This window comes from Bos mutus, chromosome 22 (assembly GCF_027580195.1).
Source record: "Bos mutus isolate GX-2022 chromosome 22, NWIPB_WYAK_1.1, whole genome shotgun sequence".
Classification (NCBI taxonomy): Eukaryota; Metazoa; Chordata; class Mammalia; order Artiodactyla; family Bovidae; genus Bos; species Bos mutus.
Window position 1 is genome coordinate 26,309,533 of NC_091638.1, and position 24,011 is coordinate 26,333,543.

A 24,011-nucleotide genomic window follows, 5' to 3' on the forward strand; every position below is an offset into this window, starting at 1 on the left:
AGTCTTATATGAGGTATTTATAGCCTTCCTGACCTGATAGAATTTATTAGCAGTTTTCCATCTCTATATTTCATTCTTAAAATATGGCTCACAAAAGATTATTATTATTCCTGAGAGTCTAAAAATATATTCATTTACCGTCAATTTTCCTCTTGAGAAGCTTTGTGCCGTTCCCTTGCTCCTCACCCCCACCTCCTACTCTAACGCCCCAGTGATTGAGGGAACTTGCTGACATTTCTTATCGATGCACCAGCTACAGTGAATTGCTTTTTGTCTAAATTCAAGGACCTTTCACGGCTTAACATCGCAGGAGGCAGTGTCTTTATTACACTGCCTTTGCCAGTTCAAAAGACAGGCGCTGGTGTGTGACAGTCCACAGTGGATTCCCTCGTGGTCTACTCATTCTAAGATTTCTCCTGGCAAGTCTGGAAATAAAATTTGAGACGGGAACCATCTTGGACATGAATTTAGTATATTTTCTGCAAAATGACTTGTATAACATTTGCTGTCAGTCAAAGCTAAGGCTCGATAGACATGAGTTTGAGCAAGCTCCCAGAGTTGGTGTTGGACAGGGAAGCCTGGCGTGCTGCAGACCATGGTGTTGCAAAGAGTGGGACATGACTGAGTGACTGAACTGAGCTATCTCGGAATCGTGCTTTTGCTCTAGGTAGAATAAAACTGGAGAATCCCATGGATGGAGGAGCCTGGTGAGCTGGACACGACTGAGTGACTTCCCTTTCACTTTTCACTTTCATGCATTGGAGAAGGAAATGGCAACCCACACCAGTGTTCTTGCCTGGAGAATCCCAAGGACAGGGGAGCCTGGTGGGCTGCCGTCTAAGGGGTCGCACAGAGTCAGACACAACTGAAGCGACTTAGCAGCAGCAAAAGCAGCAGAATGAAACTTCCAACAAAAGATAGAAAAACATCTGAGTATATCCCCTACATGTACCTTGTTGATAAATTATCAATACCACCTATTTGGTAAAGCCTTAGCTTTACCAAACATTTGACAGCAAATGTTATACAAGTCATTTTGCAGAAATATACTTTATGCAAGTAAAGTGCAGTAATTTACAGAACTAGTATGTACCCTAAGCTTCAAATTCAAATCACTTGTTTAGCAAAACTCGCTCTAACTAAAGCTCAGTATTTATTGTTATTGAAGTTAGCAGTGTTGTTTGGTAGTTATTGAATCTATTTATCTGTTTATACTCAGATAATAGAAGCAAAAGACGAAGAGAAACAGATTAGGAAATGAAAGACGCATGTAATCCTGTTTTGCAACTAGCAAACTTTACAGTGCCAAGTATGAATACACAGTTCCCTGGGTGGTATCTATTGTAAAGTCGCTAATTAAGTTGTATAAAGCCCTAATTGGAGAGCTGCCTCTTTAGAAAAAATTTAATAATTCAAACAGATAGTATCACCAGTGAAGAACTATCATCCTTGTATTAATTAAATCTAGATTATAAAATTCTAATTACAAAAGTATAACTATGTTATTCAACTGGCTTCCAAGGCATTCTTAATAAAAAAGATAAAATAAGATTTAGAAGTCTACCAAAGCCTTTATCACATACCATAAATCTGGAACAGCTTTAACCAAAGATGAAATTAATACCTGGAAACTGGGAAGAATATTTATATATTTAATAATTTACGGCCCAAGAGTAAACACTGTAAAGGATAAAAATTTGTCATTTTTTTTTAGATCTTACTCTTTGACTTTCAAACTATATAGTAAATTTGATGCAAAGCAAAAAATTGAATATTATAACATTTACAGATAAATGTGAAATTTAATTATTATAACAACTGCAAGCATGATGTCTACCTCAATTCATTTTAAAAAATGACTCTATTTAAAAATGACTCCCAATGAATTTTGCTAATTGTATTTCTCTGATGATAAACATTAGCATTGTTGAGTTTGAACAGATGCAATACTTTAAAAACATGAATCGTAAACAGTCATTTTTCTTTTGTGTGAGGCAACTACACTGCTGGAGCTCACCAACACATTTCAAATGAGTGCTCTATTAACACCAAAAACAAAGTCACTTAATTGTGTATCACTTAATTGTGACTATGAACATGGGTTTGGGTGGACTCTGGGAGTTGGTGATGGACAGAGAGGCCTGGCGTGCTGCGGTTCATGGGGTTGCAAAGAGTTGGACACGACTGAGCAACTGAACTGAACTGAACTAATTCTGACTAGACTTGACCATGGAATGGTGTCTTTGCAAAGGGATCAGCATCCACTTCTACATTAGCATCTACCTAAGTAGGATTTGAAGAATGTTTGGAAATCCCATAATATCAAGTCTAGATGAAGCCATAAACATTTAGTCCCTATCAGTCTACCTCATCAGAAAATCAAGCAAAGCATAGCACCCATCCCTTTACTACTTTTCAATAGGCTTCCACATTCATTATTCAGTGTAGCAGACAAACTTCTAGGAACAACTCCAGGGACCCAATTCCCTAAAAACCCACCTGGCATGAAAAGCCTTTTGGAGAGACAAATTAGCTACATGCTAGTCTTCCTACTGAAGCTATCAACACACAGCAAACCTGCAAATACAAACTCTCTAGGGGCTCGATACTTGCGGTACTGACAATTAGTTTTGAAACCCATCATCTTAACTCTTTCAACTAATATACTAAAAAAAAAATAACATCTTGTACTTGAAATATAGCAGACTTGTGAAAAACAATTTTTTTATCTACAGACTAGCCTATAAACGGCTCTGGCCTGGACACTAAAACTTACTGGTTCTTTTGCTTCAGACCACTATCCTTACTTTCTGTGCCCCCTTTTTACTTTTCTCTGGCATCTTAGAATCCTTTCAGTTCATCTCTCTGGGCTCCTCAAAAGCCTCCCTCAGAGGCTTGTCTTAAGGACATGTTGCACAGTCCCACATGGCAACCAACTTAACAGTAAAGAACTGGTAATGAAATGTCATCAGAGAAATTTAATGAAATACAAGTAATTCTGACTAACCACGTCAATGAAAAGGTACTGGTGACTTAACCATTACCAAGTTATTATCTTTGTTACCTACGGAGTATCTTTCTCTGATACCCAAAGAATAAAATCAACTCTCCGTATATTCTCTATCTTTCTCTGAGTCTGAAAACCTATTGCCAAGGTTATTTTCAACAAAGAAGGATAATGCTTTTTAGCTCATCCAGAGGATGTGTTAACAGAATGATCAAAGCATAGGCAACACTGTGGAACATCAGATTATAAACATGTGCTCTGGAGCCAGCTGCTTAGGGCTGAATCCTGGCTTCATCCCTTACCATGTGACCTGAGCCTATTACTTAATGTGCTTCAGTTTCTTTATTCATAAAATGGAATTTGACATGACACCTAATTCATTGATTTGTGGCAAAGTTTAAATAAACTATTTCATATAAATCAATTAACATAGTGTCAGGCACTTAAAAATCACTCAGTATGTTGGCTCTTGTTCAAATATTTTCACTTTACATGGTAAACCCAGTCACATTGTATAGAGATGGGCAAAGAGACAAAGAGCTTTCCTTTGCTATTGTTTCTGATCTTTCATGTAGCCTATATCATAACAACTTCTACATTTTATTCAACTATTTGGAATTAACGTTATCAAAGAAAGTAGGGAGGGTGCCTGAGGGATGAAAGACTGTATCTTATAAGAACCTATGGTTTGTTTAATGAATTATTCTGTCCCCCTTCCTATGCCAAAGAGCTTTATCTATTTTGACTTCTCACTTTGTTTACAGGACTGGCCTGGGGAGCTTTTGAGTGCTTTCCTTTTCCCTTGAATGTGCTCAGCAAATTGCTGACAGTCTGGCATCATTATCATGAATGCAAGCCACTGAGCTCACATGCTGTATCACCCTGAACTCCAGTTTCTGTCTGCAAAGAGATTTAATTGATTCCCATTTCCTGTAGAGTACCCTATTAACCCACTTAGAAGTACAGAGAAATAGCACTGCCTTTCAGTCTATGAACTGGTAATGAATTCACACTAAGGAAGGACAACCAATGCAGTCCATTTCATTCTAGTCATTCACATACTGGGACACATGAGAGCAAAATCCTCAGCCTTAATTAAACCTTTAAAACTCTAAGTTGCACTCTCTACTGAACAAATTGATGCTCCTAAGGTTAGTTTGCATATATTAGTAGAAGAAACTAGCATATACCACCGGACCCCTACTTTTGCTATTCTACCCTTCCCAAATTAGAGCAGTAAATAGCCAAGATATGCCTTAAGGAAACTGACCTGAGGAATTCATACAAATGTAGAAACCCAGCACACTAGAAATTCTAGGTAGTTTCTATTGAAACAATATACAGATGATTTCACCCCTAAACCTGCTATTCCCTGCATTACTTTACGAGTAATGCATACTGCATTTTTACCTTTATTCATTCTTTTAATCTTTAGCCAGTAAATCAATCACTGATAATAAGAATTCACACAGCATTTATAAGACAATACAGAGAACAAAGAATAGGACAGGATGATATCATTCTCACCTTTAATATCCTGATCAATATATTTGACAGTCAAAGTCTCTTCCAAACAACAAAAAAATGCTTTTAAAATTCCACAGAATTTACACATGGATGTTCCTAACATTACTGATTGACTATTATAAAAAGAAAAATTAGTAATAAAGTTAGAAACAATCCAAAGGGACATCAACTGGTGAATGGACAAACAAAATGTGGTATATCTGTATCATTATTATATGAATATTATTCAGCAATAAAAATGAACCAACTACTGATTTATCCTATAACATGAATGAATCACAAAATCAGGCTAAGTGGAAAGAAGCTAGATGGAAAAGATCACATATTGTATGATTTCATTTACATGAAATATTCAGAAAAAAACATTTCAAGAGGCAAGCATCAGACTGGCGACCACCTGGGCATGGGGACAGAGAGCACCTAATCTTTCAGGGATGAGGGAAACGCTCTAATACTGGCTTCTAATGATAGTTGAACTGAAAATTTTTATGATAAAAGGAACCACTGTGTACATAAGCTGGTAAAATTTATGATGTGTAAATAATACACAGAATCTATAAGAAAAATTAGTATAGGCTAAAGTTATGACCAACCTAGATAGCATATTGAAAAGCAAAGACATTACTTTGCCAACAAAGGCCCGTCTAGTCAAAGCTATGGTTTTTCCAGTGGTCATGTATGGATGTGAGATTTGGACTGTGAAGAAAGCTGAGCACCGAAGAATTGATGCTTTTGAACTGTGGTGTTGGAGAAGACTCTTGAAAGTCCCTTGGACTGCAAGGAGATCCAACCAGTCCATCCTAAAGGAAATCTGTCCTAAATATTCATTGAAAGGACTGATGCTGAAGCCGAAACTCCAATATTTTGGCCATCTCATGCAAAGAGTTGACTCACTGGAAAAGACCCTGATACTGGGAGGGATTGGGGGCAGGAGGAGAAGGGGATGAGAGAGGATGAGATGGCTGGATGGCATCACCAACTCGATGGACATGAGTTTGAGTGAACTCCAGGAGTTGGTGATGGACAGGCAGGCCTGGCGTGCTGCAATTCATGGGGTCGCAAAGAGCTGGACAGGGCTGAGCAACTGAACTGAACTGAAGATAGACTAAGAATGTTAAGTGGAGAAGGCTGATCTGTGCCCTCAAGGATAAATAAAACTGAACTGCCAAAACGGAATTATTCACAGCTTCATTCTAACTTCACTGATATCTGTCATAATGAAGGCAACAAAATAGCGTACCTTCTCTCCAGACTCACTGACCACACCCACAGGATTTCGGTTTCTTGGCTACAGTCTTTCCTTTGTTCACTGCTGTATCTCAAATTACTAGAAAAGTGTCTGACACATGAAGGGAGTTTAATGAAGATCTGTTGAATAATTCACAGCCTAACTTACCATGCCATATCTTGGAAAATCCATTCAGTTGAATGATTTTCTCCATATTTGAAAAGAGTACATTGTATTTGGTTGTTTGCTTTTTTTTTTATGCTTTCTTTTCCTGGCAAAGTCAACTGCAATTTTGTTAAAAGTAGATAACTAAACACAGTGTATAAATTTTTCTGTCTGTAAGGGGTAATGACCAGATTTTCAGCTACTGTACCTATGTTTAAAACTTACAATCTAGCCTTTAAGTTTGTTCTAAAGAAAAGTTTAAGAAATGAGAGTTAAAACTTTAAAGTTTTACAAACTTTAAAACTCATATCACAGAGTGTAATATAAATGAAGAATCAATTCTCTACACCTTAAGAGAAGAATCAATTGATAAAACTTGTAGGAAGCCTTAAATGGTCTCTGAATTATAAACTCCTAAGAACTGGGCTGATGGTCCTATTCAACATATAAATAATTGCAGAAAGGTGTTAGATGATGAAGTAATTTTAGGAGGAGCTGGAAATGATGCATGAGAAACCTGATTTACTTTCCTCTTTTCTACAGCAGCAGAAAAAATGGCGCAATTATCCACTACATAGCTCAGACTCAACTCTCATCTCTTAATTTCAATACTAGCCAATTCCGGTACCCTTACATTGTTCATGCTTTCACTTGGTCTGCTTTGATAATGACAGAAAACATTTTCTTTTCAAAATCCTTTAATTGCAGAACCTTATACTAAAATGTGCCATTTCTCTGCTATAGGTCTAGCAACTGCCTGTTCCTTTGTGTCTCCATAGCAACCACTAGAATTCAGGTTAGGAATCACCCTAATGCCTTGTCTTGTACAATGATTTTTTTATATCTTCCTTTCCTCTCCCTGTCTCCTAGTTCCTCATCTTATTTCAGTTAATTATATATTTATCTATATTATACACTATATTATAGTTTATAATAATATAATGTGTAATATAGAACTATAACTATAGCTGTATAGTTATACTATGTGATTTTATGATTCTCAATTAGTTTTCTGACCCAGAATTCATGAACATTCCCTACCGTCATTTTAAACCCAAACTCCAGAGGCAAATTTTCAAGTCTGGATGTCACTACTCTGCCCACTACTATGCTCTAACATCACACTTAATAATTCAGTATGTCTAAGACAAATCAGTATGCTACATACTAATTAATTTTGTATATATAAAGACCACATAAAATAAATGTAAAGAATAAAAAGAAAGAAATGCAACACTCTTTACCCACCACCCATCGTAAGAGAAACATAAAAGCACCGTCACCTTTCTATCCGGTGTAGATCCTACCTATTCCACATCCCGTTAGAGGTAACTACCATCCTAAATTTTGTTTTCAACATTCTCTTGTTCTACACTATGATTTTACCACATGAAATGATAATCCTAAACAATATTCATTTTTACATATAGTGACCTTATATAAATGAAATCACACTTTATGTTTCTCTTAGAGATTTGCTTTCATTGTTCAACACATCTCTAAGGTTCATCAGTCTTCACTGCTGAGTAATTTTTGTACGAATATGCCACAATTATTTCATTATATCACAAATGAACTTGTGTTTTTTGTCAGTATATTTCTAAAACACAAGCAATGCTGCCACAGCTATTCCTGGTGCTCACAGGTAAGGGGCACGTGCACATGAGCAGAGAGGAGGAATTTCTGGGTCACTGGTGAGAGTATCTTTAACTAAGTAGGCAGTGACCAACATCCTCCACAGTCCAAGCAGTAAACTGGACTCTCCACAGTGGATACCTGTTATGCCGGCCGCAAAGTCCCACCTAAAACTGCTACTTTCAGACTCTGTTGTATTTCCCAATTTGCAGGAATCAAATGCTTTTATTATTTAGGTTACCATAGATCTATTTCTGATTACTAATGAAGCATATTTTTATATTTGTATTGCCCATTGCAATCTGAGGTGCAAGTTTATATCTTTTGCCACTTCCTTTTTTGCTCTTCACTTGGTGGTGGTGGTTTAGTCGCTAAGTTGTGTCTGACTCTTTGCGACCCCATGGACGATAGCCTGCCAGGCTCCTCTGTCCATGGGATTCTCCAGGCAAGAATACTGGACTGGGTTGCCATTTCCTTCTCCAACTTCGGTTCAGTCGCTCAGTCGTGTCCGACTCTTTGCAACCCCATGAACTGCAGCACTCCAAGCCTCCCTGTCCATCACCAACTCCTGGAGTCCACCCAAACCCATGTCCATCAAGTCTGTGACACTATCCAACCAGGTCATCCTCTGTCATCCCCTTCTCCTGCCCTCAATCCTTCCCAGCATCAGGGTCTTTTCTCCAACTTAGAGATCTGTAAAATTATTTATAAACACATTAATATCATCTTCAGTTATATTCATTGGTAATGTTTTCTTTTTGGATTTTTTTAATACCCATTTCTCAACTGTATTTTGGTCATATTCACTTCATAGCTAATGTATCATCAAATACTGAAAAACACTCTGCAGTTTCAGGTATAATGCTCTATACACGCTGATTAGCTAGAGCTTGTGATTGGGTTCTTTAAATTCTCCATACACCTTTCTATTACATATGCCTGGTACATTAATCTCCAGGGAGCCTTTATAAAATCAAGTCTATTTTGATTGATAAGAGAGCCATATGTACTTTTCTTTTGAACAGTATTTATTCAAGATATCTATTTATCTATTAAAAAGATGGAATATCTTTTCCCCCTTGTAGTTTCAACAATTCTATTTTCTCATGATTTAGATGTGTAATGTGGTAAATAGCTTATAACTTTTTAAATTTTGGAGCACTTAGTTTATTTACTTTCATCTTTAGTTAATTATATATTTAGATTAGAAAAGGCAGAGGAACCAGAGATCAATTGCCAACATCCACTAGATCATGGAAAAAGCAAGAGAGTTCCAGAAAAACATCTATTTCTGCTTTATTGACTATGCCAAAGCTTTTGACTGTGTGGATCACAATAAACTGTGGAAAATTCTGAAAGAGATGGGAGACCACCTGACCTGCCCCTTGAGAAACCTGTATGCAGGTCAGGAAGCAACAGTTAGAACTGGACATGGAACAACAGACTGGTTCCAAATAGGAAAAGGAGTACGTCAAGGCTGTATATTATTACCCTGCTTATTTAACTTCTATGCAAAGTACATCATGAGAAATGCTGGGCTGGGAGAAGCACAAGCTGGAATCAAGATTGGGGGGTACCATTTCACGCCAGTCAGAATGGCTGCGATCCAAAAGTCTACAAGTAATAAATGCTGGAGAGGATGTGGAGAAAAGGGAACCCTCTTACACTGTTGGTGGGAATGCAAACTAGTACAGCCATTATGGAGAACAGTGTGGAGATTCCTTTAAAAACTGGAAATAGAACTGCCTTATGATCCAGCAATCCCACTGTGGGCATACACACTAAGGAAACCAGAAGGGAAAGAGACACGTGTACCCCAATGTTCATCGCAGCACTGTTTATAATAGCCAGGACATGGAAGCAGCCTAGATGTCCATCAGCAGATGAATGGATAAGAAAGCTGTGGTACATATACACAATGGAGTATTACTCAGCCATTAAAAAGAATACATTTGAATCAGTTCTAATGAGGTGGATGAAACTGGAGCCTATTCTACAGAGTGAAGTAAGCCAGAAAGAAAAACACCAATACAGTATACCAACGCATATATATGGAATTTAGAAAGATGGTAACAATAACCCTGTATATGAGACAGTACATATACACAATGGAGTATTACTCAGCCATTAAAAAGAATACATTTGAATCAGTTCTAATGAGGTGGATGAAACTTGAGCCTATTATACAGAGTGAAGTAAGCCAGAAGGAAAAACACCAATACAGTATACTAACGCATATATATGGAATTTAGAAAGATGGTAACGATAACCCTGTATACGAGACAGCAAAAGAGACACTGATGTATAGAACAGGCTTATGGACTCTGTGGGAGAGGGAGAGGGTGGGAAGATTTGGGAGAAAAAAAAAAAAAAAGACCATATGTATTGTACTATGTAGTTTTCCAAAGAGCATTGACAACGTATATATTTCTGTATAACTATTTCCTATAGTATATTAATTGTGCCAGTGGTGTGATATACTTATGACTGTGAAATCAAAAAAGTTTATATTTAAGTGAATGAGTCTGCTACTATATAATGTTTTACATAATTAAAATAAATTTCCATGTGTATGTAAAAAAAAGACATTAATTTAGATGTATTATGAACATTTTGTGGATTTTTATCCTTTTTCTTTTACAGATATACATTGTTAATAGTTACAGATGAAATTATGCAATAAAAAAAAAAAGAGACACTGATGTATAGAACAGTCTTTTGGACTCTGTGGGAGAGGGAGAGGGTGGGATGATTTGGGAGAATGGCACTGATATATGTACAATATCATATATGAAAAGAGTCGCCAGTCCAGGTTCGATGCACGATACTGGATGCTTGGGGCTGGTGCACTGGGATGACCCAGAGGGATGGTATGGGGAGGGAGGAGGATTCAGGATGGGGAACACATGTATGCCTGTGGCGGATTCATTTCGATGTATGGCAGAACCAATACAATATTGTAAAGTTTAAAAATAAAATTAAATTAAAAAAAAGATTGGAGGGAGAAATATCAATAACCTCAGATATGCAGATGACACCACCCTTATGGCAGAAAGTGAAGAGGAACTAAAAAGCCTTTGATGAAAGTGAAAGTGGAGAGTGAAAAAGTTGGCTTAAAGCTCAACATTCAGAAAACAAAGATCATGGCATCTGGTCCCACCACTTCATGGGAAATAGATGGGGGGGACTTCCCTGGTGGTCCAGTGGCTAAGACTCTGCGCTCCCAATGCAGGGGGCCTGGGTTCAATCCCTGGACAGGGAGCTAGATCCCACATGCAGCAACTAAGACCCAGTGCAGCCAAATTAAAATAAATAAATGATTAAAAAAAAAAAAAAAAAGAAATAGATGGGCAAACAGTGGAAACAGTGTCAGACTTTACTTTTTGGGGCTCCAAAATCACTGCAGAATTTGCAGTAATTTGCAAAATTACTCCGCGGAAGGAACGTTATGACCAACCTAGACAGCACATTGAAAAGCAGAGACATTACTTTGCCAACAAAGGTCTGTCTAGTCAAGGCTATGGTTTTTCCAGTGGTCATGTATGGATGTGAGAGTTGGACTGTGAAGAAAGCTGAGCGCCAAAGAATGGATGCTTTTGAACTGTGGTGTTGGAGAAGGCTCTTGAGAGTCCCTTGGACTGCAAGGAGATCCAACCAGTCTATTCTGAAGGAGATCAGCCCTGGGATTTCTTTGGAAGGAATGATGCTAAAGCTGAAACTCCAGTACTTTGGCCACCTCATGCGAAGAGTTGACCAATTGGAAAATGGTCTGATGCTGGAAGGGATTGGGGGCAGGAGGAGAAGGGGACAGAGGATGAGATGGCTGGATGGCCTCACTGACTCGATGGACGTGAGTCTGGGTGAACTCCGGAAGTTGGTGATGGACAGGGAGGCCTGGCGTGCTGCGATTCACGGGGTTGCAAAGATTCCGACATGACTGAGTGACTGAACTGAACTGAAGTTTAGATTTATTTCTAAGTTTTTTTCTCTTCTCTCTTGCCTTTTTCTTTTTCTTCTTGATACCAGAGTGTGAAAATCACTCATATTTTGTTCTATATGTATACTGTAACTATTCTATATATTTTAAGACAAATACTTGTTAAGGTTTTAAATTTGAGTTATAGTCTCTCCTCTAGAACAATACAGAAAACTTAAAAAAATTTAAACCCAGTTTCCTGTTCCAACTTTAAGGATAACACACACGTTTTTAATTATTTGTTCTCCCCAGGTTTGTGTACATTCTAATCCCCCAGCATAAGGTGTCCATATCCTGAAAGGTCTAGAACTCTGCAAGAAGAAATTGCACAATAGAACCTCTTGGCAGTTTTATATCTAAGAATTTTTTTCTTTAAAGCCTTTGGTTAGAATCAAGTAGTGTTGGATACCTTAAAATTCAGGAAAATAAATGACCAAATGTGAAAGTCAGTCATCAGAGATCCCATGCTACAGAAATCAGATCTGGTAATAAAGAAGTTGCTTACTCTTGGGGGTAATTATTGATAAATAACAGCTTTAATGGTAAGGGAGCTTGTAGTTTTCCATGGTTATGATCTATGGAAGATATCACTAACCTATACTAATATCACTGAGCACTCATACTGAGGTTAGGTGGGGCTACGCCGTTTGTTTTGCCCCCCCAACAAGGTGAGTAGAAGCTGCCTGTGTGACTTCTTGTGGGAAGCAGTGTTCTATACCCCCACACTCTGACCCAGATGGTCCAAGTCTCACATGGTGCAGAGATAGGATGATGGTATATCCATCAGTTAGCATCTCTGAAAAGCTACATGGAGAACAGTTGCTCTGAAGAGCTGCCAGAACTACAGCAAACTGCCTCATCAAGGAACAACCCTGTATTAACACAAAGGCTTGGGGATTACTTGTGACTGCAGCATAACCTAGCCAAATCTAACTAATATATTTAACTTCACTGGATGAAGCAAAACAAATACTATTTTTCCTCATGTTACATGTATTATTAGTGACACAGCGAGAGTATGTTGCTTTCATGGTCATCAACTTCTAAATATCAAAACCTGGAAGATAATTTCCCCTATAAATAAAATATAAGGCAATTATAAGATGATTAAATTAATAATCTTATTTCATTGCAGCCTAGTATAACTCCTACTGCTGCTGCTGCTAAGTCGCTTCAGTCGTGTCCGACTCTGTGTGACCCCATATACAGCAGCCCATTAGTCTCCTCTGCCCCTGAGATTCTCCAGGCAAGAATACTGGAGTGGGTTGCCATTTCCTTCCCCAATGCATGAAAGTAAAATGTGAAAGTCAAGTCGCTCAGTCGTGTCTGACTCTTAGCGACCCCATGGACTGCAGCCTACCAGGCTCCTCCATCCATAGATTTTCCAGGCAAGAGTACTGGAGTGGGGTGCTGCGGGGAGCGAGCTCTGCCCGTGGCAAAGGTCATGAGGAAGGAGGCTTGGCATACGCAAAGGCGGGATCAAGCCTCAGGAGTCTCCCTGGAAATTCTCGAGCATCTACCCCCAAAACCAGAGTCTGCCTACTTTCTGCTTTGTGCTTTCACCTACACCTCTGACTTTACGGGGGGCTGTCCCCCACTACCTCTCTCTGAAAAAAGAGTTAGCTTACAGCTCCAGTTAATAATTCCTGGGTGTGACAGTGTTTCAACCTACAAACTCCTTTGGAAGTCCTCTAGCCTGCCTGAATAGGTTTTTCCGGCCACATGTGATTGCTCAGAGCCTCCCAACTGTGAGAGGCATGAGATGTTCTAAACTGTCTAAATACAGATTCCTCTGAGCAGTTAAAAGATTGATTAGAAATTGTATTGGTGAAGGGTTTTTCACTTGTTGGGCCAATGTTTGCTGCTAAGTCTCCATATCCCTTACCTGCTGTGTCCCTGGCAGTGTATTGATTAATATAATTGGTGTAAATAGTAGCTTTAATGTTTGTAACCTGGGACCCTTGAGTTAATTCTTTTTCTTGTTATAGCTCACTACACCTTTGCTCTGTAGGAATGCAACTTTATCTAATGCTTTTGAAGGGTGGCGCTTATCACCTTTAGAGAAAAATAAGTTTTCTGAAGAAAGGGTCTTAAAATGTTAACAGGCCTCTGGGCCAGAAGATGATGCAAATCACCTAAACTTTTGCATATGATAAGTTTGCAGGAAGAAAGCCTGGCTTGCTGCATGACTCTACCCTTCCCCCATTATCCTCTACGCATAACTTAAGGTATAAAAACTACTTTGGAAAATAAAGTGCGGGCCTTGTTCACCGAAACTTGGTCTCCCCATGTCGTTCTTTCTCTTACCTTCTGGCTGAATTATTCAGCTTCTTTTCTCCACTGAATTTCCTCACTGAGCTATCCTTCTTCTATTACTCTTTATATCCTTAATTAACGTTTAATTAAGCAGTTGTTTCCTGATCCTCGCCGACGCCGTCCCCGCTTCCAATTCCCTGGATCCACCGGGGCTGGACCCCGGCAGGGTGCCATTGCCTTCTCCGATAACTCCTACTAAACTTCACTGAAATATTAAATGAAATCTCCTCTCTAATACTTACTGTTGCTGCTGCTGCTGAGATGCTAAGCTGTGTAGGACTCTTTTGCAACCCCATGGACTGTAGCCCAGACAGATTCCTCTTTCCATGGAATTCTCCAGACAAGAATACTGGAGTGGGTTGCCATTTCCTTCTCTAGGGGATCTTCCCCAACCAGGGATTGAACCCACGTCTCCTGCATTGGCAAGCAGATTCTTTACCACTGAGCCACCTGGGAAGCACCGCAATACTTACTAGGAACTATAAACTCGATTTCTTCTGACATAGCAATCCCCAGCTTATTAGAAGCAAAGCAGCGGTATTTTCCTTGAAAGTGAGATATGTGCCCATCATTTGGTATCCTGAAAGTCCCCCCATTGTTAGATACAATTATCCGAGGGTCAGAGAGATTAAAAGGCTTGTCATCCTTATTCCACAAGAATCTGTAAGATAAAACTAAAGTTAGCAACCCTGAAAAAAATCATAACTTATTTACAAACAAATATACAGAAATAAGAAAACCGAGACATTTTAAAATAAAAAGTATATAATACATCTATTTAACTGAATATAACAATACAAAAAAGGTATCTAAAATAATCTGAGAAATCTTATAAACTGCTATAGACTTAATGTTTATGTCTCCCTAAAATTCGTATGTTGAAGTCTATTTCCCAATGTATTGTAATAGTATTTGAGGGTAGGGCCTTGGAGAGGTGTTTATGTCATGAGGGTGAAGTCCTCACAAATGGGATTGTGGTCCTTATAAAAGAGATCCCATTCTTGCTCCCTTCTGCCACGTGAGGTTACAAGAAGATGACTGGCTGTGAACACCAAGCAGGTCATCACCAGACACCAAAGCTGCCGGTGATACTAAATCCGTCAGTGACTTGGTCTTGGTCTTCTCACCACCAGAGCTGTGAGAAATGTGTGTCTGTTGTTTAAGCCATTCAGTCTGTGGTATTTTTATTGTAGCAGCCAGAACTGACTGAGACACAAGCCATGAAAAAGCTGTGACAATTGGAAGGGGAAAAAAAGATAAGTTTCATTCTGTTCTTTTAAAATTAAAGATATATTTTAAAACTTATCCAGTTGAAAAGATAATGTAGGATCTTTACTAATATTTCAGACATTACAGTATTTGGAGACTAAAAAATATAAATATATAATATGTCCGTGTGTGTGTGTCTGTGTGTGTGTGTATTTGAGAAGAGCTCACTCAAAATTCAAAAACACACAAGCCAATTATTATCAAATTGGGTTATATAGTCTATCAATATTTTTAGACATATTTGTAACATAATTGAGACCATAATGAATGTATAATTTTTCCATTTAAGTTTTTCCAATTATTACAATGCTCTAAAGATAGATTTTATGACTACATTATCTTCTGACTTATGGCTCCTAATTAATTTCCCTAACCATTTTCACTTTTTCTCTTTTATGAACAATATTGTTACAAAAATTCTACATATTTATTTTGGGTGGTAATTTCCCAAATATTTTATTATGGTAATTCCTTAAAAGTGAGATTGATAAACCCATAAGAAATATTTCATCACTTTTGATAAGCACTGAAGAATTATATTCCAGAAAAAACATAGACAATTTAATTCCCACTTCCATATGTAACAGTGTCCGTTCTATGGACATGGTTATAAAAAGTTTTTTGTTTTTTTTCTAATCTTTAAAAATCTAATAGGTATATAGTGACTTCCCAATTAGATTTTATTTTATATATTAATAATGCACACCAATGTGAATATGCTCCAGGATGACATAGTCTTATATAACCTGACGCTTGTTCAAAAAGAGTAGCAAAATCTTATGAGACACAATTTTCTTAGGAGCATGCCTGTCTCCTGACAACTTCTCTTACTTCTTTTCTCTCTGCATCTTTCATATTTTTTTGGTTTTAGGTGCAAATAACATATAGAATCTTTTCTTTAAAATTCTAATACCTTGAACTGGGATAACTGTGTATATTCAAAATTAAACATTTCCAACTTGTGCCATGCTGTATCTTTTCATTCATTCAAGGTTTTCTTTACTCCTCCTACCCAGTATACATGCTACATAATTGATGCTACATAGTTTTTGCTATCACTCTTGGTGATGATATTGCTGTTACTAACAAATGGAATTTCTGGATTTGTTCCTTTGACTATTATGATGGGATTTTTTTCTTTGTTTTCTAATTATTTTCTATTTTATATAATAAGGTATGTAATTACACCTTTAAAAAAAAAAAATTAACCAATTTCATATGTATAAAATTTTCTTTTGTCCATTGAATTTTATTGAGTTTTCAGATAGAATATCAATTATCTAATAAAGATAATAATAATATAGTATTAAATATTCTTTCAGTATCTATAGTCATTAAAAATTCTTAGACAACTGTATTAGATATGACTTGAGAAGAATAAATAGTGCTAATAGCAGATACTCTATTCATGATTCCGAATTAGTACTTCATAATTAAACTTGATACTGGATATTGACATGATAAATATAACTCATCATTAATCATCCCCCATGATTGTATGGTGCATCTCTTGATATAATCAAGTTAACCAATATTTATATATAATAGTATTGATTGATCCATATTTGCAGTAATTAATACATTCTCCTTCATTCCATTATAATTTATCCATATTCACATATATGAATTATATTATAGTTGGTAAAAGACAGAAAAGTGACAATTAAGAATGCCAATAATTTTTGGTAAAAGACAGAAAAATGACAATTAAGAATGCCAATAATTTTTAAAATATCAAATTATCAGGAAATAAAAATGTTATTCACAACACAATTTAAAATAATTAATTTCCATTCTTTCATCCTTAGTGGATGTAAAATGATCAGGTAAATCAATGAAAGTCTGTAGGTTTGCTTCTCATTCTAGAATCATTTAGAACTTTAAACTCTTGAATTCTCTTCATATCTTTTTCCTCTTTAATTTCAGTACTCTCACAGTTCTTTCTCTCCAAACTAGTATGTACTTAGAAAAAACTTTCTGAGATTATTATTACCTATAGTAACAATTTTTTCATTAATAATAAAATACTAGATAAAATATACCATTTCATTTTTATTTTGCCATCTGAGTTAACATCTCTATAACAAAGTTAAAAATATCAAGTAACAACCTATTCACTGAATATATGTGTCACAGTTAAGACATGCAATAATAAATATGTATAGAATAACATTTATAAATATATTAACTTTGGCTTAATAAATGCCACCTTTCAATAAATAGAATAAAGTATTTTCTGTTATCTATCTAGCTTGTTCACTCATAAACAATCGGTGCATGTTTCCACAATGCCAAAGCCTATGCTAAATATTTAACATAAGATGATTTATGATAAAAATAATTTTAACTGGCAAAAGAACATGCATAGAATAACCAAGCTTTGTTTTTATAGACATAGCTATCATTCACTTGGAAATTTTTACCTTCAATAATGTGCAGATTTATAGTCCAATAAGCTTATAAAGATAGAGTAAAATTTAGTGTAAAGGATTGTATACTTTTAAACAACTACTTAGTTTGAAAACAATACTCACTTTGGTTCTGGATTTCCTTTAGCTACACATTCAATTTGAAAATACTCATCAAAAGGAAAGGCAACTTGCACTGTTGACTGCTTCACGATTGTTGGAACCTGTTGAACTAAATATTAAAATAAGTATTTAAATAATGTGCCCTCCAAAAACTGGTTGAAGTTAGTCTAGCTACGACAAAAATAATTTAAACACACTTTCTGTATTAGTAAGTACAACTAGAAAACAAATCTGACTTCCTCTTTGCAAAATGTAGTTAGCTCTAGGGAATATACTTCACTGCATCCATTTATGTTGTCATATATTTTTATAAACCCACAGTAATGTAACAATGTAATTTTAAAACACCCAAGTTTATATTGGCATTTCATCTATGTTGATGTGTTTATGCATTTATACTTGGTTTGGTCATTGACAACGGACAATATTTGGTCACTGACCATATTTGATAACTTACCTAATAATTTTATTTTTGGAAATTGGGCTATATCTTCATTCCTTAAGTGTATAGATTTTTTCCTTTATTGAATTAGTTACCTGTGATAAATTTCTAGGCATGGATACAAATGGTAATGACCCTGGATAAATGTAAACATGTCTAAGGATATTTACCACAAACAACCTATGAGTATAGTGGTTTCCCACAGTCATGCCACGAATGAATAACAGCATTTTTAAAATGATGAAGCATTTTGCTGCTGCTGCTAAGTCACTTCAGTCGTGTCTGACTGTGCGACCCCAGAGACGGCAGCCCACCGGGCTCCCCTGTCCCTGGGATTCTCCTAATCATTACCAAAAAATAACCCCCTTCCTCTTTATTTTTATTTCCATTTATTGATTTTGTTATATTTCCCCTGAGCTTGATTTTTATTTGTCACTTCTCATTTATAAATTTTTTAATATATTTTGCCACCTTGGGAGCTTGAGGGTATTCTCCTCCTTATAGAATTTAACACTAATGATTGTTAGGATAAAAATAATAGCTAATATATAATAGTTTCTTTAAAGACGATTCCTCAAATTCAGAAATTCCTTTATCTTGTTGATAATTTTTTTTTTCTTTTTGACATGTTAAATACCTTCCAGACAAATTTAAAAAGTAGAGGATAGCTTTGTATTTCACCAATTCAAGCAGAGGGATGGCATTTTGAGAATTATGACCATAAAATAAATGTTCTAATGCTGAAGACTCAAACTTGGATTAAGTTTTAAAACAGGACACCAATCATGATGTACATTAAAAATCTGTCATGGAACATTCAATAGCTTTCAAAGGAAGACAGTACAATTTTAGTACATTTGTAACAAGCTCTGTAAGAAAACAGGATTGAATTCCTAAGAAAGTATAAATGGTTCCGTAGCTGAAATCTGACTTTGGCAAATAGGCTCTAAGAAAGCATTTTCTGAGTGTGACACACACGGGTGGTATTCCACAGTGGATACAAAGAGGCCCCAAACCCTGTGACCCTAAGCCAGGCCCAGAGCCACACTCTACTTTTCTCATTTGTAAAATTAGAGACTCAAACCAAGTAAACAGACTTTTTGGTCACTGGATCCCTTTGCATTCTTAAATATTATATCTTCAAGTGGTTTTGTAAAGGTAGGTTGTATTTAACAATATTTACCATATTAGAATTAAAAGTGAAAAATCTTCTAAATATTTATTCACTTAAAACAATCCTATTACTCATTAAAGTAAATAACATTTTATCAAAAATACTGAATATAGTGAGAAAAGTGGCATTGTTTTACATTATTACAAATCTCTGATATGTTAATGGACAATGGCTGGATTCTCCTATCTACCTCTGTATTCCATATGTTATGTTTTGTTGCAATAAATGAAGAAGAGCCAACCTTACACAGATGTGTACCTAAAAAAAGGCTGAAATATTTTATAGTTCTTTCTGATTTTTGTGGGCTTCCCTTGTGGCTCGGCTGGTAAAGAATCCGCCTGCAATGCAGGAGACTGGGCTTCGATCCCTGAGTTGGGAAGATCCCATCGAGAAGGGAAAGGTTACCCACTCCAGTATTCTGGCCTGGAGAATTCCACGGACTACATCCCATGGTACCTCAGAGTCAGACATGACTGAGCAACTTTCACTGTCTGATTTTTGTGGACACTGTTTTTGGATAGTACCCCAAAACTCATCAAGCATAGTTTCTTAAAGGTTTCTTGCAATATGAAATCAGAAACCTTATGGATATATTTTCATATTCTGTCATATTAAAATGTTTTATCCACGGGTGCTTTTTAAATCACGCATGATTTTGTGACATGTAATATCCATCTGGAAAAACTATCAGTTACCTGAGTTAAATAAATCTTCCAAATACTGACACATGTCATTACACAATATTAAAATTTCACATTTGTTAATATCGCTGATCTTAGAAATGCCTTAAATGTGGAGATGCTGTCAGTCTCACAGTAGAGGATACAAGCTTTCCACAATTCTAATATGTGCCTAAACACTCATATTTTATCATTGACAATATATATTATCAGTTATTTCTGTTGAAGTGACAGGCTCCCATGATTCATTTTGGGGAAAATATCCATCAAAGTAATGCAATTTTGTCTATCAGTAAAAATGATATCTGGCTTGGCACTCACATAATGACACAATCAAGGAAGACAGACTGTCATAGCAGAATTATTTTATATTTATTTCCAAATTCATCCTATTACATAGAATTATTTTACATGTATTTCCAAATTCATCCTACAGAATATTAAGAAGAATATTCGTTACATAGCAGAATTATTTTATATTTATTTCCAAATTCATCCTACAGAATATTAAGAAGAATGTACTCAAGGATGAAGATTTAATAAAATCAATAATGCTTAACTGTTTCAATGAGGACAGTCTTAAGCAAAACTTTACTTTTTTTTTTTTTTAAGATGTTTTGTTGTTGTTATTTTAGTGTAAGTATATGGTCCTGGGAATTCCATAAGTTTGGTGCCAACGCCTTGATCTGTGCTGGGCAAGTGCCTTTTTAGCACCATTGCTTTGGCAACATCAGTGCATAGTGGAACATCAACATGGTGTAAAAGTAAAAAGTGACATCTTGGTATTATTATGAAACATTTGATCAAATGGACTGCTTGAACAAATGTCTGTGACTCTGAGTGGTCCATGAATCACATTTTGAACACCAATGGCCAGCCTAGTGTGACAACTCAGCCATTTCCAATTCTAAAATTCTTTACTTTTGCCTAATGAATCTGATAATTGAATTTTACCAGTTTAGTGGCATTAGCCCAAGTTCAGGCTTTATCCAACTGGACATTTATAAACACTTTAATAACACGTGGAAAACATTCATATCTTCATTGACATTTACTTGGTTCTGACTACCACCTCTTTCTGTGTAGAGCAGGTCTTGAGCATATTGCAAATTCATATTATTTAAATGTTATTACAGTTATAAATGATGAGGGGTGATGCACAATAGCAACGGTCCCTAAGATATCAGCTAGTAACTTGTGAACAACTTGTTTATTAGAACATTATTCTTTGTTAAATTTGCAAAGGTTGTAAAGTCTCAGCCATAACTAATTATTCAGGGAATGAAGCTAATAACCTTTGGGTGTTTATAAGAATATATATTCTACATTATAAATCTTTTCCTCCATAATTAGGCCAATTACAGAGACACCAGACTCGTTGACATTCAAAGTGAATACCTGCCTTACTTCATTTGCCAGTTAGAGCTCTGGAGTACTGAAATAAATGGGTAATTTTCAGATGTTCTGAAAACATGTCATTAATATTTTATAACAATTGTTGTCTAAGGACATTACAGCATGAAAATGCATTAAGTAACTGAGACAACCAGAAATTTAAAAAAAAAAAAAAACGTGTCTTATGTACTAATACAAAACTTCCTACCATCACTGATGAACTAAATGAGAAAAGATGGAAAGAAAATGTATAGTCTCTGCTCAGAAATCTGAATCAGGAATCCCAGTACATCTTTGGCACTACTGGGAAGAAAATGTAATTATTAAACTCTTTTCCATAAGGATTGCTAAGAACCTTGCTCTTAATTTTTGCACTGCATATTCAAACCCAAAGAATCAACTAAAGATGTATCATTTCAGGTTTTCAACCAGTGTTTGTACATATAGGCCAATATATAAGATGTGTAGGCGAACAGATTTTCACTTTGAATAAAACAGAACTTTAAATTTGTACATCTGTACAATAGGTCTGAGGTCAATACTAATCCTTTGAAGTTTAGATGATCTGCAAAGAATATTTTCAATGCTAAGATTATAATGATCAATGTATCTTATATTATGACTCTCCAAATTAGGTATAAAAGAGATAGTAGGGATCAATACTTGAACTGTATGGATAAAAATATGTAAATAATCCCAAGTGCTTATAAACAGGAAATTCTCCTAAACTGTACTTTAAATACTTCACATATTATTACATAAATTGTGTTTCCAGGTATACTATTTTTCAACTTCTAGTTACTATAACTTGTTCAAGTTGATTTATAATGGTTAAAGATTTACATCCATTTTTACTGATACCAACATATGCTAAGATACATATACCCCCAAAATGACTAACATTTTGATATGACTTCACCCCATAGAATGCTTTAAATTTGCAGAGGTGTTATATTATACTTTTAGTTGTGTACTATGAAAATGCATTTTCAATATTTTTCTAATTATTTTCATTCTTGAATAGATAATTATTGTGAAAAACAAAGTTCATTCAGCTCCTCTTTTGTCCTGATTGGTTGAATGCCATTAACTTCTGAGTCACAACTCTCTCTAAAACAAACTAATCAAATACATAAAAGAAATAACTGTTGCTAATATTGCAGATTACCTTACATGGTAAAATACCACCCGATCTATAGGTTGTATTTCTTGTTATGTGCCAAGTTTGCCTAAAAGTATAAAAGCCTGAGCTGCAAAATAATTAATTATCGCAAGCAGCCAAGTATAAGCCTTCTGAAAAATTTAAAAGGAGAACATGAATTCCATGTAGATTGCTGTAAGACTGGTAGAAATATGGCAGAAAAATCACATGTTCAATATATAATTATTCAACTTGAAAATCAAAATGTAAATATGGACTTCCAAAGTAGGTATTGAATATTGTCACTTTACCTGAAAGTGGTATATCAATAGCTGTTGAGAATTTTAACAGGAAGAAAATTAGAGATGTGATTAATCCTCTTCCACTTAACAACACCTCCATTGCTCTTCAGGAAGGAGGCAGCCCAGAAAGAATGAAAATCGTAATGTCTTTTCTTACTTTTGATCAGAAGCTGGTTACAAACAAACAAACCTGGAAACAAACAAACAAAAGAGTAACACATACTTTAAGTTCATGTACTGTAAATGGTCAACATAACAGAAGTTGAATATATTTTTCTGTTGGCAATAATTTCCTCTTTATCAAACTGTTCTCAAATAAATTCATACAAATTAAGTTTTTCCTCTTTGTATTTAAAATAAAGGACAGTTGATATGGTAAACCATAAACTACTCCCATAATTTTTTTTTTTTTGATCAGAGGAATTTTTACTTGGAATGTACTCTGCTGCTGCTGCCACTAAGTCGCTTCAGTCGTGTCCGACTCTATGCGACCCCATAGACGGCAGCCCACCAGGCCCCCCCGTCCCTGGGATTCTCCAGGCAAGAACACTGGAGTGGGTTGCCGTTTCCTCCTCCAATGCATGAAAGTGAAAAGTGAAAGTGAAGTCACCCAGTCGTGTCCGACTCTTAGCGACCCCATGGACTGCTGCCCACCAGGCTCCTCCGTCCATGGGATTTTCCAGGCAAGAGTACTGGAGTGGGTTGCCATTGCCTTCTCCGGGAATGTACTCTAGTACATTCTAATAAATGTCAGTGGCTTTGAGAGTAACTTCAGTTAAGTAATTTCATTCAAAAGGTGACTCATTTTCAATCTTTATTTTAAGCATTGAACCTCATTTGAGTTGTTCACTGTCAGAAATTTAATATTTTATTTCCCTGGCAAAAGAACTGTTCATATTCAAAATTATCACACTAACAGAAAGTAAATAGCAGGATACAGGGAAGGGAATAGGAAGAATGAATGGTTAAGACCAGCCACTACAACTAAAATTCATGAATCTAGACTTGCCTCAATAAAAACATAAGAGCATCAGTTAATTTCCACTTTGGCAGAAAGTTTATTCATTCCATTGTTGACAGAAATATATTAAGGGTTAAAATATAAATTTCTCCTTACTTTCTCTTGTGATTTTGTTTTATTCTGACATGATAATAGATATTCAAACATTAATTATCATGTACTGTTTTATTGTATTTTACTGTTCTATATTATTTTATTATAT

At 35.9% G+C, this 24,011-nt stretch overlaps 1 protein-coding gene across 3 annotated transcripts in view; it reads right to left on the bottom strand.

Moving 5' to 3' along the window:
- Positions 1-24,011, bottom strand: part of CHL1 (cell adhesion molecule L1 like) — a 226,658-nt gene that overhangs the window by 74,207 nt on the left and 128,440 nt on the right. For all 3 annotated transcript variants that reach the window (XM_070359420.1, XM_070359418.1, XM_070359419.1), the window contains exons 3-5: positions 22,798-22,978; positions 17,658-17,763; positions 14,328-14,515 (exon numbers count right to left, since the gene is read on the bottom strand). In XM_070359420.1, the coding sequence (XP_070215521.1) occupies positions 14,328-14,515; positions 17,658-17,763; positions 22,798-22,888 (385 nt within the window). In that variant the 5' untranslated portion in view covers positions 22,889-22,978. The remainder of the gene's footprint in view (positions 1-14,327; positions 14,516-17,657; positions 17,764-22,797; positions 22,979-24,011) is intronic.